The sequence below is a fragment of the Tachyglossus aculeatus genome, chromosome X1 (genome assembly GCF_015852505.1).
Source record: "Tachyglossus aculeatus isolate mTacAcu1 chromosome X1, mTacAcu1.pri, whole genome shotgun sequence".
NCBI classification, from domain to species: Eukaryota; Metazoa; Chordata; class Mammalia; order Monotremata; family Tachyglossidae; genus Tachyglossus; species Tachyglossus aculeatus.
In genome coordinates this window covers 63,086,480-63,104,124 of record NC_052101.1, presented here as the reverse complement: position 1 = coordinate 63,104,124, position 17,645 = coordinate 63,086,480, and the positions used below count along the sequence as shown (strand labels likewise).

Sequence of the window (17,645 nt, the reverse complement as noted above, 5' to 3'; positions counted from 1 at the left end):
AAAATAATAAGTTAATAATATAGTACATATCTATAGCTTCGGATATCAATGCTAAACCAGCATTAAGGTGTCAGGGTAAACTGAAGGCTAAGCATTATGCTCTGAAAATCACAGCAAGGCATAGTTAATTGATATTTCTTTAGATAGAATATTTTGTCTGATAAAAGCTGAAAATAAATTTAGTACCCACTGAGCAGTGTGATCACTGGAATGATTTCTAGTGCTAAATGCCAATCAAGGCACAAGCACTGTGTTAACAGAAAAACCTCCCCTCTATAGTTGAGCTATCAAGGACAGCACAGGGTAAATAAGAAGAATCCTTTGCATAATACTTTTTCCTTTTAAGGTATTCAGAAGACTTTATAAGCATGAGGTAATTTTCTCTATGTGCTTGAGATCATCATCATTAATTTTTATTGAGAGCCCACTGGGTGCATGGCCTTTGTGAAACCTCATAGGAATAACATGGGCCCAACTCTGTGGAAAATGTAAACGGGATAATCTTGAGAGATTTTACTTATAGGGAGGATGTTTTTGTGTTTCTGGAGACTGAAGTCAGGGCACAACTGACTATGGCATGGCTACATTTGTCTACTATTCGGTGGGGGGGGGAGGCGAGGGTGGTGGTGTGTGTGTGTTTTTGTGTCTCTCTTGTGTGTCTTCCCCCGGCCCCCTCCCCGCTGCTGGAAGTTGAATTGAGGATTGTGCTTGAGGTGCCAGATGCACTGAGAACCCCCTGCTCAATTGGGCAATAGTACACTACAAAACAAAACCTCTAAGAAAGGAGGATGGCACATATGTGACGAAAGGGGTAAAAGATGCTATTTGCATCATCTGCCCCCCCCGCCCCCCCAGCGCACTGAGCCAGATGCCCCCTGCAGCTGTGTGGGGAGAAGTACTAATCAGTGGTATTTGCTGAGTGCTTACTGGACTAACAGCACTGCAATAAGCACTTCGAAAAGTACAATATAGTCAGTCAGTCAATCCTATTTACTGAGTGCTTACTGCATGCCGAGCACTGTACTAAGCGCTTGGGAGAGTACAACATAACAATAAACAAAACATTCACTGCCCACAAATTTACAATCCCTGCCCTCAAGGAGCTTACAATCTACTAAAGTCCCAGAGGGGTGCACAATCAGGGGGCCCTGGCTGGAAGGATGTGCCAGATGGTCCGTGTGCAACATACCCAGAGTGCCGATGCATAAGTCTACAAGTGGAACTCACCTATGTGAGGATGCGGGAAAAAACATGCACTGCTTTAGCAATAGAGACACTTTGCTCAGTAGTCTAGACTGTGAGCCCACTGTTGGGTAGGGACCGTCTCTATATGTTGCCAACTTGTACTTCCCAAGCACTTAGTACAGTGCTCTGCACACAGTAAGTGCTCAGTAAATATGATTGAATGAATGCATGAATGAATGAATAGTCTTCTCGTCAGTAAATCTGGGCACTGCTACCAGTGGAATTGTACTCTGAAACTTTCAGATGAGCCAGCCACAGATCCGTTAACCACCATGCATGCTGAGAGTTTTGATAAGGTGGGAAGGGATGGGATCAGAGGCTCAGGTAGAGAGTTAAGAATGTCTGAAAGGCTTCCATGGAGTAAGATGAGTGGTTTGGGGGCCCAGTGCGGCTGAATTAGGGGCTGTTGTCAGGTTTTATGGTCCCATCAGGTTCTGTCTAAGGTCAGAAGTATTTAGAATGCCCCAGCCAGCTGGGCAGGGTGCTAAGAATAGAGCTGGGGAGGGTGTGATAGAGAGAAGAGGGGGCCCAACACTGCTCCTTTCAGCAGCATCCTACTCATCCACTACTGAGGATGTCAGAGGTGGGTGGGAATGGAGAGAGCCACAACCAGCAGCCATACACCACAGCCACAATCGGCTCATGCTGACTCAGATTATAAATTCTTCAATGATGGGGGCTATGCCATTCTTATTCTGTGGCTTCTTTCAATATCCAGAACAGTGCTTTGCACACACACAAAAAGCCCTCAATAAATATTATGCCTTTTAGGTGTGTCACAGGTATGAGCCTCTCAGGAATCAAAAAGATAAAAAGATAACTTTGCTTGTTGCTCAGACAACTTTTTTATTATTATTACTATTATGGTATTTGCTAAGTGCTTATTATGTGCCAGCCACTGTACCTAGCACTGGGGTAGATACAAACTAATCAGGTTGGACACAGTCCTTATCTCACATGGGGCTCACAGTATTAATCCCCATTTTACAGATGAGGTAACTGAGGCACAGAAGAGTTAAATGACTCACCCAACGTCACACAGTAGACAAGTGGTGGAGCCTGCATTAGAACACACGACCAAGCCCGTGCTCTTTCCACTAGAGAAGCAGCATGGCCTAGTGGTGGCACAAGAGAGGCATGAGAAGCAGAGAGGCCTAGTTCATAGAAAATGATCTTGTGAAAGTTAGCTTTCTGCCCTTTTTGCATTTAAGGGAAAATTTCTACCATGTTGCAACAAGTAAATGCTGTAGTTCATGAAGCAAAATAACTGGGCTAATCAGACTACAGACTATACACAGAGAATGAATTCACCTCACAAAGTATACTGTGGTTCAAATATCAGCCCATCACACAGAACCTAACCACGTCCTGTTCATACCACTTGACATTCATGCCTGTCACGCTGGAGAAAGCCTTTCCGGCTCCCTCCCCTCCAGAACGTCCTTATCTTTCTGTGGTCCAGTATTCTCTCATCACTTTGGGGAGATAAGGTGCCCACCATGTCCTATAAGATAATTGTTTTTAAAATAGGTAAGTGAAGAAACAGACTTCCCAAATATACTCTCTTCTTGAGGAAACTGTAGTTGGTGAGAGGACACATTCTTCTCATAGAAGATCAGGACACATTTTGTGGCTGATTTCCAGAATAACTGCTGTGTTCATTTAAATTTTGTACCTGTTTTTCATTTGGAACATAGAAAAAACAAGCTACTCTTGCACAAGAGGAATTGCAATGAAGGTGCCGTATTTTAGAAGTCTGATGCAATGCAGTTTCATCCCATTCACAGCTAAGACTCTGTTTCCAGTTTAACAGAATTCTCAATTCCTCCCCCACCAACTCCAGCGTATTGGGGTATAAACCATGCAGCAATGTATCCCCAAGAGCATGATTACTTTACATGAGCATAATAACCATATACCCCTTATAGAACCCTACCTAAGAAGCAATGCACATTTTATAGCACCACACCTACTTAATTTCTCTTTTAAATATAAAATGCTAATTTATATCAATGTTTATCATCTCATTTTAATATTTCATCTGTATTCTCCCAAGCACTTAATACAGTGCTCTGCACCACAGGCACTCAATAAATCCTATTGATTAATTGAGTGATTGGACAGAGCTTGGGAAGGCTGGAAGTGTAAACTGAACCAGATTAATCTAGTGGAGAGCAACTCCTAATCTAGGAATTGTGGAATGCTAAGGAATGTAGAATGGGGTACACTGCAGCCTGGATTTGCTTTTTCTAAAAATGGTATTTTTAAGTGCTTAATATGTGCCAGGCACTGTACTAAGTGCCAGCATAGATACAAACTAATAAGTTTGGGCACAGTCCATGTCCCACATGGGGCTCACAATCCTTATCCCCATTTTTACAGATGAGTTAACTGAAGCACAGAGAAGTTAAGTAACTTGCCCAAAGTCACACAGCAGCTAAGTGGCAGAGCGAGAATTAGAACCCAGGTCCTCTGACTCCAAAGCCCATGCTTTTTACACTAGGCCAAGCTACTTCCTTTAATTTATTTCCCTCTAACAACTGTATCATCACTTCCAGGAATTAAACACATTACATGTTAAGTAGTTACATGTTATCACAAAAGCATGAAACAGGAGTCCTTTGATTTTACCTACATAGCTTTTCTATTAATATTTGAGGAGATAATATGGAGGAAAGGACATCCAATTCTGTTATTTTTCACCGCTCCTCCTCTATCCATATATGCAGAACTTCCAGGAAAACATGGAAAGAACTGGCAGTGGAAGAATTCAACCCTTAATCTCTCTTTAGATTTCAGTATCCTCTCCTACAAAATCAATCAATCAATCAATCAATCAATCATTTATTGAGCACTTACTGTGTGCAGAGCACTGTAACTAAGCGCTTGGGAAGTACAAGTCGGCAACACATACAGACAGTCCCTACCCAACAGCGGGCTCACAGTCTAGAAGGGGGAGACAGAGAACAAAACCAAACATACTAACAAAATAAAATAAATAGAATAGATATGTACAAGATAAATAAATAAATAGAGTAATAAATATATACAAACATATATACATATATACAGGTGCTGTGGGGAAGGGAAGGAGGTAAGATGGGGGGATGGAGAAGGGGACGAGGGGGAGAGGAAGGAAGGGGCTCAGTCTGGGAAGGCCTCCTGGAGGAGGTGAGCTCTCAGTAGGGCCTTGAAGGGAGGAAGAGAGCTAGCTTGGTGGATGGGCAGAGGGAGGGCATTCCAGGCCCGGGGGATGACGTGGGCCGGGGGTCGATGGCGGGACAGGATGTGCATTCTTAGCCTATGCTTTGTCCCAAGTTTGTCTGTCCTTTTCATATGGTAAGACATCATCCTTCCCACTCTTTAAAGTCCCCAGCTCAAACCTCACCTTTTCCATGAAGCCTGTCCCAAGGTATGCCTATCTTTAATACTAAAATTCACTCCACTTATTCATTATTTATGGTGTTTGTAAGCACTTACCTTGCACCAAGCACTGTACTAAGCACTGGGGTTAGATACAAGCAAATCAGGTTAGACACAGTCCATGACCCACATGGGGCTCACAGCCTTAATTCCCATTTTATAGATAACAGGGGCACAGAGAAGTGAAGTGATTTGCCCAATGTCACACAGCAAATGAGAGTGTGGTGATTAGAACCCAGGTCCTTCAGACTCCTAGGCCCATGTTCTATCCACTAGACCACACTGCTTCTCTTTATTTAATACATATTACACAGTGTACTGGAACACAGAAAGCAGACTCCTTGACTTTTCCATTGCTACATTCCAATATAGACACACACACAAACATACGTGTCAAGCATCATTCTAAGCAATAGGGTAGATACAAGTTCAGTCAGGCAGTCATTCACATTTGAGGGCTTACTGTGCACAGAGCACTGTACTAAGTGCTTGGAAGAGTACAACAATACAACAGACACATTCCGGGCTCACAATGAGTTTACAATCTAGAGGGGGAGACATTAATATAAATAAATAAAATTACAGGTATGTACATAAGTGCTGTGGGGATGTGGGGGGAAAGAATAAAGGGAGCAAGTCAAGGTGATGCAGAAGGGAGTGTAAGAAGCAGCATGGCACTGTGGATAGAGCAGGAGCCTGGGAGTCAGAAGGTCATAGATTCTAATCCCAGCTCTGCCACTTACCTACTCTGTGACCTTGCTCAAGTCACTTCACTTCTCTGTGCCTCAGTTACCTAATCTGTAACATGGGGATTAAGAGTTTGAGACACATGTGGGACAAAGACTGTGTCCAACTTGATTTGCTTGTACCCACTCCAGTGCTTAGTACAGTGCCTGGCTCATTGTAAGCAGTTAGCTAATACCATCATTATTACTATTATCATTAAGGGGAAAGGAGGACTTAGTCAGGGAAGGCCTATTGGTGAAGATGTGCCTTAAATAAGGCTTTGAAGGTGGGGAGAGTAATTCTATGTCAGACAGGAAGAGGGAGGGCATTCCAGGCAGGACTGGAGATGTAGATTGGGGAATCATCTGCACAGAGGTGGTAGTTGAAGCCACGGAAGCGAATGAGTTCTCCAAGGCAGTGGGTGTAGATGGAGAATAGAAGGGGACCCAGAATAGAATGGAACTTTGAGGGACACCCACAGTTAGGGAGTGGGAAGCAGAGAAGAAGCCCGCCAAAGAGACTGAGAATGAGTGGCTAGAGAGACAGGAAGAGAACCAGGAGAGGACAGTGATAGACACAGTCCCTGTCCCTCTGGGGTTCACAGTCTAAGTAGAAGGGAGGACAGGTCTAAGGCATTGATAAAATGCCTATGTTCAACCATAGTGATAAATACAAAGGAAATTATGTAATTTGACATATTAACTTTGTGACACCCTAGGATGGGATCATGGATCATCCTGTGTGGTTCTGGCTTGATCACATGCACATTATTTATGAGAAGCAGCACGGCACAGTGGACAGAGCATGAGCTTGGGAGTCAGAAGGTCATGGGTTCTAATTCCAGCTCTGCCACTTGTCTGCTGTGTGACCTCTGGAAAGTCACTTCACTTCTCTGGACCTCAGTTAGCTCATCTGTAAAATGAGGATTGAGAATGTGAGCTCCACGTGGGAGAGGGACTGTGCCCAACCCGATTTGCCTGTATCCACTCCAGTACTTAGTAGACTGCCTGGCACAAAGTATGCACTTAACACATTATCATCATTCAATGGATGTGAGGCAATGCACAGCTGCATACAACATACAAAAATAGATTATAGTTTTCCAGAAGCACATTTTCAGAGACACGTCTTTGAATGCCTTTTAAAACATTCATTTAATCTCTGCTTGCTAAGTGGAATGATATATCCTACGTCCATTAAAAACAATAACCAGAAGACCCTCTCCTTAGGGTTTGAATTAAGATTAGACAGGCAGATGACTTCTTTTAACCCAAGTGTGCTGCATTGTCCCCTAAACTAAGCATAAGCCTGGAGCAAGATAACTGAGTGAAATCCTCCAAGGAGGTATTGTTGGTTGACATTTACTGTTGGCATGACATTCTTTAGAATTCATAATAAAACCCAACCATACCCCATGCAGTTGGGGTCTGTCTGAATTCAACTGACAGTTATGACACATACATGGGAAAAGGAAGGAAGATATAGCTATTTAGTTGCTTAGAGTCATATAGTCATTTATATTAATGTCTGTTGTCATTCATTCATTCATTCAATCGTATTTATTGAGCACTTACTGTGTGCAGGGCACTGTACTAAGTGCTTGGGAAGTTCAAGTTGGCCACATATAGAGACAGTCCCTACCCAACAGCGGGCTCACAGTCTAGAAGGGGGAGACAGACAACAAAACAAAACATATTAACAAAATAAAATAAATAGAATAGTAAATATGTACAAGTAAAATAGAGTAATAAATATGTACAAAAATATGTACAGGTGCTATAGGGAGGGGAAGGAGGTAGGGTGGGGGGAATTGGGAGGGGGAGGAGGGAGAGAGGAAGGAGGGGGCTCAGTCTGGGAAGGCCTCCTGGAGGAGGTGAGCTCTCAGTAGGGCTTTGAAGGGAGGAAGAGAGCTAGCTTGGTGGATGTGCGGAGGGAGGGCATTCCAGGCCAGGGGGAGGATGTGGGCTGGGGGTCGACGGCGGGACAGGTGAGAACAAGGCACAGTGAGGAGGTTAGTAGCAGAGGAGCGGAGGGTGTGGGCTGGGCTGTAGAAGGAAAGAAGGGAGGTGAGGTAGGAGGGGGCGAGGTGATGGAGAGCCTTCAAGCCGAGAGTAATGAGTTTTTCCCTGATGTGTAGGTTGACTGATAACCACTGGAGATTTTTGAGGAGGGGAGTAAAATGCCCAGAGCGTTTCTGCACAAAGATGATCCGGGCAGCAGCGTGAAGTATAGATTGAAGTAGGAAGAGACAGGAGGATGGGAGATCAGAGAGGAGGCTGATGCAGTAATCCAGTCAGGACAGGATGAGAGACTGAACCAGCAGGGTAGCGGTTTGGATGGAGAGGAAAGGGCAGATCTTGGCGATGTTGGGGAGGTGAGACCGGCAGGTTTTGCTGATGGATTGGATGTGAGGGGTGAACGAGAGAACGGAGTCGAGGATGACACCAAGGTTGCGGGCTTGTGAGACGGGAAGGATGGTAGTGCCGTCAACAGTGATGGGAAAGTCAAGGAGAGGGCAGGGTTTGGGAGGGAAGATAAGGAGTTCAGTCTTGAACATATTGAGTTTTAGATGGCGGGCAGACATCCAGATGGAGATGTCTTGAAGGCAGGAGGGGACACGAGCCTGAAAGGAGGGAGAGAGAGCAGGGGCAGAGATGTAGATTTGGGTGTCATCAGCGTAAAGATGACAGTTGAAGCTGTGGGAGCGAATTAGTTCACCAAGGGAGTGAGTGTAGATAGAGAACAGAAGGGGACCAAGAACTGACCCTTGAAGAACCCCTACAGTAAGGGGATGGGAGGGGGAGGAGGAGCCCACAAAAGAGACTGAGAATGAATGGCCGGAGAGATAAGAGGAGAACCAGGAGAGGACGGAGTCTGTGAAGCCAAGGTTGGATAGCGTGTTGAGGAGAAGAGGGTGGTCCACAGTGTCGAAGGCAGCCGAGAGGTCGAGGAGGATCAGGATAGAGTAGGAGCCATTGGATTTGGCAAGCAGGAGGTCATTGGTGACCTTTGAGAGGGCAGTTTCCGTGGAACGTAGGGAATGGAAGCCAGATTGGAGGGGGTCGAGGAGAGAGTTGGTGTTGAGGAATTCGAGACAGCGCATGTAGACAACTCGTTCAAGGAATTTGGAAAGGAATGGTAGGAGGGAGATAGGGCTATAACTAGAAGGGGAGGTGTGGTCAAGAGAGGGTTTTTTTAGGATGGGGGAGATGTGGGCATGTTTGAAGGCCAAGGGGAAGGAACCAGTGGGGAGTGAACGGTTGAAGATGGAAGTTAAGGAGGGGAGGAGGGACGAAGCAAGAGATTTCATAAGATGAGAGGGAATGGGGTCAGAAGCACAGGTGGATGGAGTAGCACTTGAGAGGAGGGAGGAGATCTCATCTGAGGATACTGCTGGGAAGGATGGGAGAGTAGCAGAGAGGGTTGAGAGTCGGGGGGTTGGAGAAGGGGGAGGAGTGACTTTGGGGAGCTCAGACCTGATGGAGTTAATTTTACTAATGAAGTAGGAGGCCAGATCGTTGGGGGTGAGGGAAGGAGGAGGGGGAGGAACAGGGGTCCTCAGAAGGGAGTTAAACGTACGGAAGAGCTGACAGGGATGATGGGCATGGGTGTCAATAAGGGAGGAGAAGTAGTTTTTTCTGGCAGAGGAGAGGGCAGAGATAAGGCAGGAAAGGATAAACTTGAAGTGAACGAGGTTGGCTTGGTGTTTAGTCTTTCGCCAGCAGCATTCAGCAGCTTGAGCATAAGAGTGAAGGAGGCAGACAGTGGCAGTGATCCAGGACTGTGGGTTAGTGGTACGAGAGCAGCGAAGGGAAAGGGGAGTGAGCGAGTCGAGCTGAGTAGAGAGGGTAGAGTTGAGAGCAGTAATCTGATCATCAAGATTGGGTAGAGAGGTTAGGGAGGCAAGGTGGGGTGTGAGGCGCTCAGAAAGATGGATGGGGTTGAGAGAACGGAGGTCTCTGTGAGGTAGTAATATAGATTTACAGGGGAGAGGAGTGTGAGTGAGGAGGCAGGTGAGAAGGTTATGATCAGAGAGAGGGATTTCAGAGTTGGTGAGGGTAGAGATAGTGCAGCGGTAGGAGATGATGAGGTCGAGGGTGTGACCAAGTTGGTGAGTGGGCGAGGTGGGGTGGAGCAGGAGGTTGGCAGTGTCAAGGAGAGATGGCGGGCGGCAGAGGAGTCACCAGGGATATCCATGTGGATGTTGAAGTCTCTGAGGATCAGAGTGGGCATGGAAAAGGAGAGAAGGAAGGTGAGGAAGAGGTCAAAATTATTAAAGAAGTTGGAGGTGGGGCTGAGGGAGCAGTAGATGACAGTTACAAGAATCTGGAGGGGTGGTATAGGTGAATAATGTGGGCTTCAAAGGAAGGGAAGGAAAGGGAAGGGGGAGGAGGGATAGTGCAAAAGCGACATTGGGGGGCGAGAAGGAAACCGACACCTCCTCCTTTTCCGGTGAGTCTGGGGGAGTGGGAGAAGAAGAGGCCTCCACTGCAGAGAGCAGCAGAAGAGACCGTGTCGTCCGGAAACAACCATGTTTCAGTTAGGCTGTAAACTCCTTGTGGGCATGGAACATGGCTACCAACTCTGTTATATTGTACTCTCCCAAGAGCTTAGTACAGTGTTCCGCACACAGTATGTGCTCAATAAATACCATTGATTGATAGTTACAAGCAACAATAAGCTTCATGGCATTTCTCAATCTCGGATCAAAGCTGGAATCCTCTTAACTGTATGCTCGTTGGGGGCAGGGAACGTGTCTGCCAACTCCATTGCATTGTACTCTCAGCAGCTTAGTATGGTGCCTGGCACATCGCAAGTGTTTAACAAATACCATTAAAAAAACAAAATAAGAATCCATCAACTCAGTTTCTTAGGTTGCATGTACAACCCGCACCCTCTGCTCCTCTGCCGCAAATCTCCTCACCGTGCCTCGTTCTTGCCTGTCCCGCCGTCGACCCCCGGACCACATCACCCCCCCTGGCCTGGAATGCCCTTGCCCTCCCTCCCAACATCCGCCAAGCTAACTCTCTTCCTCCCTTCAAGGCCCTACTGAGAGCTCACCTCCTCCAGGAGGCCTTCCCAGACTGAGCCCCTTCCTCCCTCTCCCCCTCGTCCCCCTCTCCATCCCCCATCTTACCTCCTTCCCTTCCCCACAGCACCTGTATATATGTATATATGTTTGTACATATTTATTACTCTATTTATTTATTCATTTATTTTACTTGTACATATCTATTCTATTTATTTTATTTTGTTAATATGTCTGGTTTTGTTCTCTGTCTCCCCCTTCTAGACTGTGAGCCCACTGTTGGGTAGGGACTGTCTCTATATGTTGCCAACTTGTACTTCCCAAGCGCTTAGTACAGTGCTCTGCACACAGTAAGCGCTCAATAAATACGATTGATTGATTGATTGATGTACATAGTTTATTCAGGTGATGGTTGGAGCTGGATCTGTATTCATCTATGGGAAGCAGTGTTGCCTAGTGGAAAGAGCACGGCTTCTGGGAGACAGAGGACCTGGGTTCTAATCCTGGCTCTGCCACTTGTCTGCTGTGTGATTTCACGGAGGTCACACCATCTCTGTGCCTCAGTTTCCTCATCTGTAAAATGGGGATTTTAATATTTGTTCTGCTTCTCTCAGACTCTTATTATTACTAGTGAGTCAACAGCTCTTCTATGTTCTGCTCTTCTTCAAAACCCTTTTGAAATCTCACCTCCCGCATGAATGACATTTCCCTAATATCACTCCAACAGCCATCCTTAGCTTTACATATATATTAGTCTTATTTCCATATTCTGGAAGGTACCAGCTGTTCCTGATTCAATCAGTCAGTAAACCACATTTACTAAGCACTTACCGTGTGCCAAGCACTGAACTAAGCGCTTGGGAGAATACAACATAACAATGTAACAGGCACAGTCCCTACCCACATGGAGCTTACAGTCTTGTATCTTTCCCTAACAGTACAGTGCTTGGCATAAATTAAGCATGTCATGAATGCAATAAATAAGAAAGATGATAAGTAGCAAGGAGTCTGCGCTAAGAAACCCCACCTCATTCTGCCATTGCTCTCAGTAACCTAATGAGCATCTATAACATTCCCGCAGGAGCAGATAAGCAATTCTGTTGGAGAATGAAGAGCATTTCAAATGATGCCATATATACCTAAGGCATTAATTTAGATCATGAGCCCCATGTTGGATGGAGAATATGTCTAACCTGAGCATCTTCCATCTATTCCCAGCACTTAGTACAGTGCTCAGTACACAGTAAGCACTTCACAAATACCATTATCATCACCATCATGCAATATTATATTACTAATATTATTACATGGGTATGCTTTATGTGTAATATCTACCCTTTCAGATGATCACATCTAGATTGCATTAAATAATATACTATGACAAAACACAATGGGTGTGCGAGACCAGTACTTAGAGTGAGATAACCTAAGGAACACACCACTACCTGTCAGCATTTGATCCTTTTTAGTTCAACTTTGGCTTGGTAAAAAAGAAAAAAAAAAGAATTCTAATTGAAATTCCAGGATTAAAGAGCAGATGAAGTTTTCCTATAATTCTGCTGCTAGAATAAAATATGAAAGTCACAAAGGAATCAATCAATGGTATCTAGGCAGTCAGTCAAGTGCATTTATTGAGCACTCACTGTGCGCACAGCACTGTACTAAGAACTTGGGAGAGTACAATATAACAATATTTATTAAGTGCTTACTGTATGCAGAACACTGTACTAAGCACATGGAATAGTACAATCCAACAGAAATGGCAGATACATTCCCCGCCCACAAAGAGCTTGCAGTCTAGAGGGAGAGACAGACATTAATATAAATAAATTATAGACATGTACAGTAATAAGAGTGATGGCATTTGTTAAGCACTTACTATGTGTGAAGCACTGAACAATATCTCTGCTTGGAAAAAAACCTAACAAGCATTACTGGGTCAGAAAAATGTTCCAACAAGCCCGGCGTTTTCTCAGCAGTAGCCACAGGATGCTTGAAGAAAACACAGGATAGTTCTTTTCCTTGACATTCACTCTAATGTTTTTCAAAGTACTGTCTAACATCTAACATGGGGAGGCAGTATTATCTAGCAGAAAGAACACAGGACGGAGCATTGGGAGACCTAGGTTCTGCCACTTGTCTGCTTTGGGACCTTGGGTAAGTCACAACTCCTTGGTGCCTGACTTTCTTCATCTGTTCTGTTTACATCTCCCCACTCCTCAAAAACCTCCAATGGTTGCTCAACCACTGCCACAACAAACTGAAATTCTTTACCATTGGCTTTAAGGCCCTCAATCAGCTCTCTCCCTTCTGCCTTACCTCACTGTTACATTACCCATCTTTGCTCCTCCAATGCCAACCTACTCACTGTACCTTGATCTCATCTATCTCACTTCCGACTCCTTGCTCACATCCTCCCTCCGGCTGGAAACTCCCTAACCCTTCATATCCGACAGACCACCACTCTTCCCAGCTTCAAAGCCCTCCCCAAACCACATTGCCAAGAGGTTTTCCCCGACTAAACCCTTATGTCCCCTACTCACTCTCCTTTCTGTGTCACCTTTGCCTTTGGATCCGTACTCCTTATGCACTGGACAATCACCCCACACTCAGCCCCATGGCACTTATATTCTTATCTTTATACTCTGCCATGTTCCTATATGTAATTTATGTCAATGTATGTCTCCCCCTCAGAGAACTGAAAACTACTTGTGGGCAGGGATCATGTCTACCAATTCTAATGTATTATACTCTCCTAAGCCCTCAGAACAATGATCTGCACATGATAATAAACACAATTCATTAATCTGTAAAATGGGGATCAAATGCCAGTTCTTCTTCCCTTAAGTCTCAACTGGGGCAGGGGCTGTTTCTGATCTATCTTGTCTCTTCTCCAGTGCTTAGCACGTATTAAGCACTTAAATACCACTATTATTATCCCTGTTTCTACCAAGGTGTATGGACCTCATGCATTCATTTATCTAATCCCCTTTCAAACCTACTAATATGTAGTCTGTTCTGCCTACACAGGTTCCAGAAGTAATGAATTACAAATGCTTATCACTTACTGTATGAAGAAGGGTTTCCTTTTGTTTATATTGAATCCATAAGCTTTGAACTTTCTTCTTGTCCTGGAGTTATGGGATTTGGAAAACAACAATTCTTTGTTTGCCCTCTTCACATTTTTTTGTGATTTTTTTTAAAGACTGCAATCATTTTCCCTCCTCGCTCTTCATCTTTTCAGACTGAAAGGAGCAATTGCTCTATATAGCTTTTCAGTTTAAGCATCTTTGTATCACTCTGTCTTCCTTTCCTGTCTTTTACAATCCCCCACCCCTGCCCCCTCAGCATATTTAAACCTCTGGCCCTGCTCCCTAGAAGCTCTGTAACATATCTGACATTGAAGTCCAGAAAGTGCAATCTCACCACTCCTGATATTTTACTGTTCTTGCAGCTTCTTTTTTGGTTATATATGAAACATTCAACACCAGCTGACTATTCCTACTTAAGATATTTCAGTGAGATGCATAGCAATGTGTCCTGGTAGAAGCTGCACTATTTTTATCTATAAAACAAACAAGTTCAGATGACCGATTCTATTTCCATCCATTACCTAATCCTGATCATGTTGAAAACTTGAGGAAGGAAATGTGTTATTAATTCACAAATATGAAGAACCTTGAAGAGACAATGTAGCATATTAGAGCAAAGCAGGATACAGCACAGGTCTGTGAGTCAGAGGGATCTGGGTTCTAATCCCAGCTCTGCCACTTGTCTAATGTGTGACTTCGGGCAATTCACTTCACTTCTTCGTGCCTCAGTTCCCTCCTCTATAAAATGTGGATTAAGAGTGTCAGTCCCATATGGGACATGGACTATGTCCAACCTGATAAACTTGTATCTACCCCACTGCTTATACAGTTTCTGGCACACAGTAAGAGCTTAACAAATAGTATTAAAAAATTATAGAGGACCCAACACTAAAGTAAAAACCTCATGAATACTTATCCCCACACTATTACATTGCATGCTCTTTTTAAAATGTTGCAAACTCAGAGATAAGGCATTTATCCTGTCATTTTGGAACAAAGAGAGAAGGTGCATTGCATTAATACCTAAAAACCCAAATATGTACAGCACAGATGACAGTATAGTACTTCTCCTAATAAAATTTCCCGATATAGTTTAATCACTACATTATACCTGCCTATATTTTTTCTTTTCTTTCTCATCTGCTTTTATGTTTATCAATCAAGCATATCTTCTTACTGCTTGCTGCTGTAAAGCTCTTCTCTCATGGGGGAAAAAAAAAGAATCCTTTCAACAGCCACCTAAGAAACTCTTTCCTCCCTCCAGATTACTCCTCAAAACTTATTTCTGGGAAGCCTATTCTGAATTGGCGCAACAGTAGTACATTCCTGAACTTGGTGCTAGGCTGTATTATGCTCAAATCCTTTCTCCCACTGTGCAAATCCCTGTTATTTCCAATCATTTGTCTTGTCTGCATTTTGAATTTAGACATTATACTACTTGAGTGAAACCGAGTTTAATTCAACATGCCTGGCACATCTTAGTGCTCATCAGAGGTATAACATTTTAATATATTATCACCTTTATCTTCAAAGGATAGCTGGAAGTGTAGTAAGCAATTCAATATATCAGGTTCATGGTCAACAATAGCAAATCACTAGTTTTCCTTGCAGGTATTTAAAGAAAAAACTTACAGTCCTCTCTTCGAATACCTACAAACCTCAGAAATATAATAGTTAACCCAGATGAGAGAGCATTTTTAGATACTCACCTAACTGCAAAGTACAGCGTTGCTGGGCCTGTTTTCTTGGGCAAGTCATGGTCAAGCACTCGGTGATCTAATTGCAGCCAGATGTTCTGACCCCTGGCAAGTAGGAAGAAAAACAGTAAAATTCAGCAAAGAAGTGCATCCAAATGAATGTCTGTTCAAATTAATAAGACCAAATTTATATTTTATTTTTAAAAAATCAGGAAAACATGAGACATCCAAGGCATTCCAAAAGGTCTAAATAAAGGTAGTATTCAATCCTTTAAACTTCGCACACATGGATTCCAGTACTGTCGGATGCCAACGCCTGGTTGTGGGTACATAATAGAAATATTATTTCAGGAGTATGGATTGCGATGTTGCTATCTCCTTTTCAGTTGTACAGTTTCCTCTTTGAAGGCATCTATATAAAATTCTGAAGGGAAGGACTGTGAGTCTTTTACTTGCTTCTTCGGTGACTAGAACAAAGGCCATACACACATACTTGATACTTTTGGATTTATCCAAAATACTTTTGGAGGATGATGTTTGTGATGAATGTTTGTGTATGACTAGAATAAAGTTCATATACATATATAGATGCACACAGACACACACACACACATGCACAATTGATAAATACTTTTGGAGGATATTGTGTGTGATGAATATTTCCTTATGTGCGCAGGACTAACGCAAGGCTTTATGGGCTGCAGTGCAGGTCCTTGGGTGAAGGGAGTCCTGACAACCACCCCAAATAAGCCTCTGACCTTAATCAATCAGGAGACAGCCCCCTCCCCCTCCTCCTGCTTACCAATTTGACCATCTCCCCCCAGTTTGTAAGGGATGAGAGCAATTTTTTTAAAAAAACCAGTATTCGTTAAGTGTTTGCCATGTGCCAGACACTGTACTAATCCCTGGGGCATATACAAGCAAATCGGGTTGGACACAGTCCCTGTCCCATATGGGGCTTACAGTCAATCTAGTTTTAGAGAATCTTAATCACAGTCTTAGAGAAGCAGCGTGACTCAGTGGCAAGAGCCCGGGCTTGGGGGTCAAAGGTCGTGGGTTCCAATCTCGGCTCCGCCACTTGTCAGCTTTGTGACTTTAGGCAAGTCACTTCACTTCTCTGGGCCTCAGTTACCTCATCTGTAAAATCGGGATTAAGACTGTGAGTCCCATGTGGGACAACCTGATTATCTTGTATCCCCCCAGTGCTTAGAACAGTGCTTGGCACATAGTAAGCACTTAACAAATACCATCATTATTATTAATCCCCATTTTACAGATGAGGTAACTTAGGCAAAGAGAATTTAAAGGACTTGCTCCAAGTCACACAGCAGACAAGTAGTGGAGCTGGCATTAGAATCCAGGACCTTCTGACTCCCAGGCCTGTGCTCTATCCATTAGGCCATACTGCTTCTCTTGGTGTGCCCCCAGAAGACAGAGAATGCCCAGAGCTCCTTGGCCAGAGGCTGGGGCACTTCCCGGGTGCCCGATACTTCTGACACCCTATAGCTGGGAAGCAGTATGTGAGTGGAGCGTGGTACCCTATCCTAATCCTCCTCGACCTCTCAGCTGCCTTCGACACTGTGGACCACCCTCTTCTCCTCAACACGCTATCCAACCTTGGCTTCACAAACTCTGTCCTCTCCTGGTTCTCCTCTTATCTCTCCGGTCGTTCATTCTCAGTCTCTTTTGCAGGCTCCTCCTCCCCTTCCCATCCCCTTACTGTGGGGGTACCCCAAGGTTCAGTTCTTGGTCCCCTTCTGTTCTCAATCTACACTCACTCCCTTGGAGAACTCGTTCACTCCCACGGCTTCAACTATCATCCCTACGCTGATGACACCCAGATCTACATCTCTGCCCCTGCTCTCTCCCCCTCCCTCCAGGCTCGCATCTCATCCTGCCTTCAGGACATCTCCATCTGGATGTCTGCCCACCACCTAAAACTCAACATGTCCAAGACTGAACTCCTTGTCTTCCCTCCCAAACCCTACCCTCTCCCTGACTTTCCCATCACTGTTGACGGCACTACCATCCTTCCCGTCTCACAAGCCTGCAACCTTGGTGTCATCCTCGATTCCGCTCTCTCATTCACCCCTCACATCCAAGCTGTCACCAAAACCTGCCGGTCTCAGCTCCGCAACATTGCCAAGATCCGCCCTTTCCTCTCCATCCAAACGCTTTTCCTGCTCATTCAAGCTCTCATCCTATCCCGTCTGGACTACTGCCTCAGCCTCCTTTCTGATCTCCCATCCTCGTGTCTCTCCCCACTTCAATCCATACTTCATGCTGCTGCCCGGATTGTCTTCGTCCAGAAACGCTCTGGGCATGTTACTCCCCTTCTAAAAAATCTCCAGTGGCTAGCAATCAATCTGCACATCAGGCAGAAACTCCTCATCCTCGGCTTCAAGGCTCTCCATCACCTCACGCCCTCCTACC

General features: G+C 44.5%; 1 protein-coding gene across 1 annotated transcript in view; it reads right to left on the bottom strand.

Moving 5' to 3' along the window:
• The window catches only part of FRMD4B (FERM domain containing 4B), a 171,209-nt gene that overhangs the window by 93,308 nt on the left and 60,256 nt on the right, over positions 1-17,645 (bottom strand). Inside the window, exon 4 of the mRNA XM_038771649.1 lies at positions 15,225-15,317. Within this exon, the coding sequence (XP_038627577.1) occupies positions 15,225-15,317 (93 nt within the window). The remainder of the gene's footprint in view (positions 1-15,224; positions 15,318-17,645) is intronic.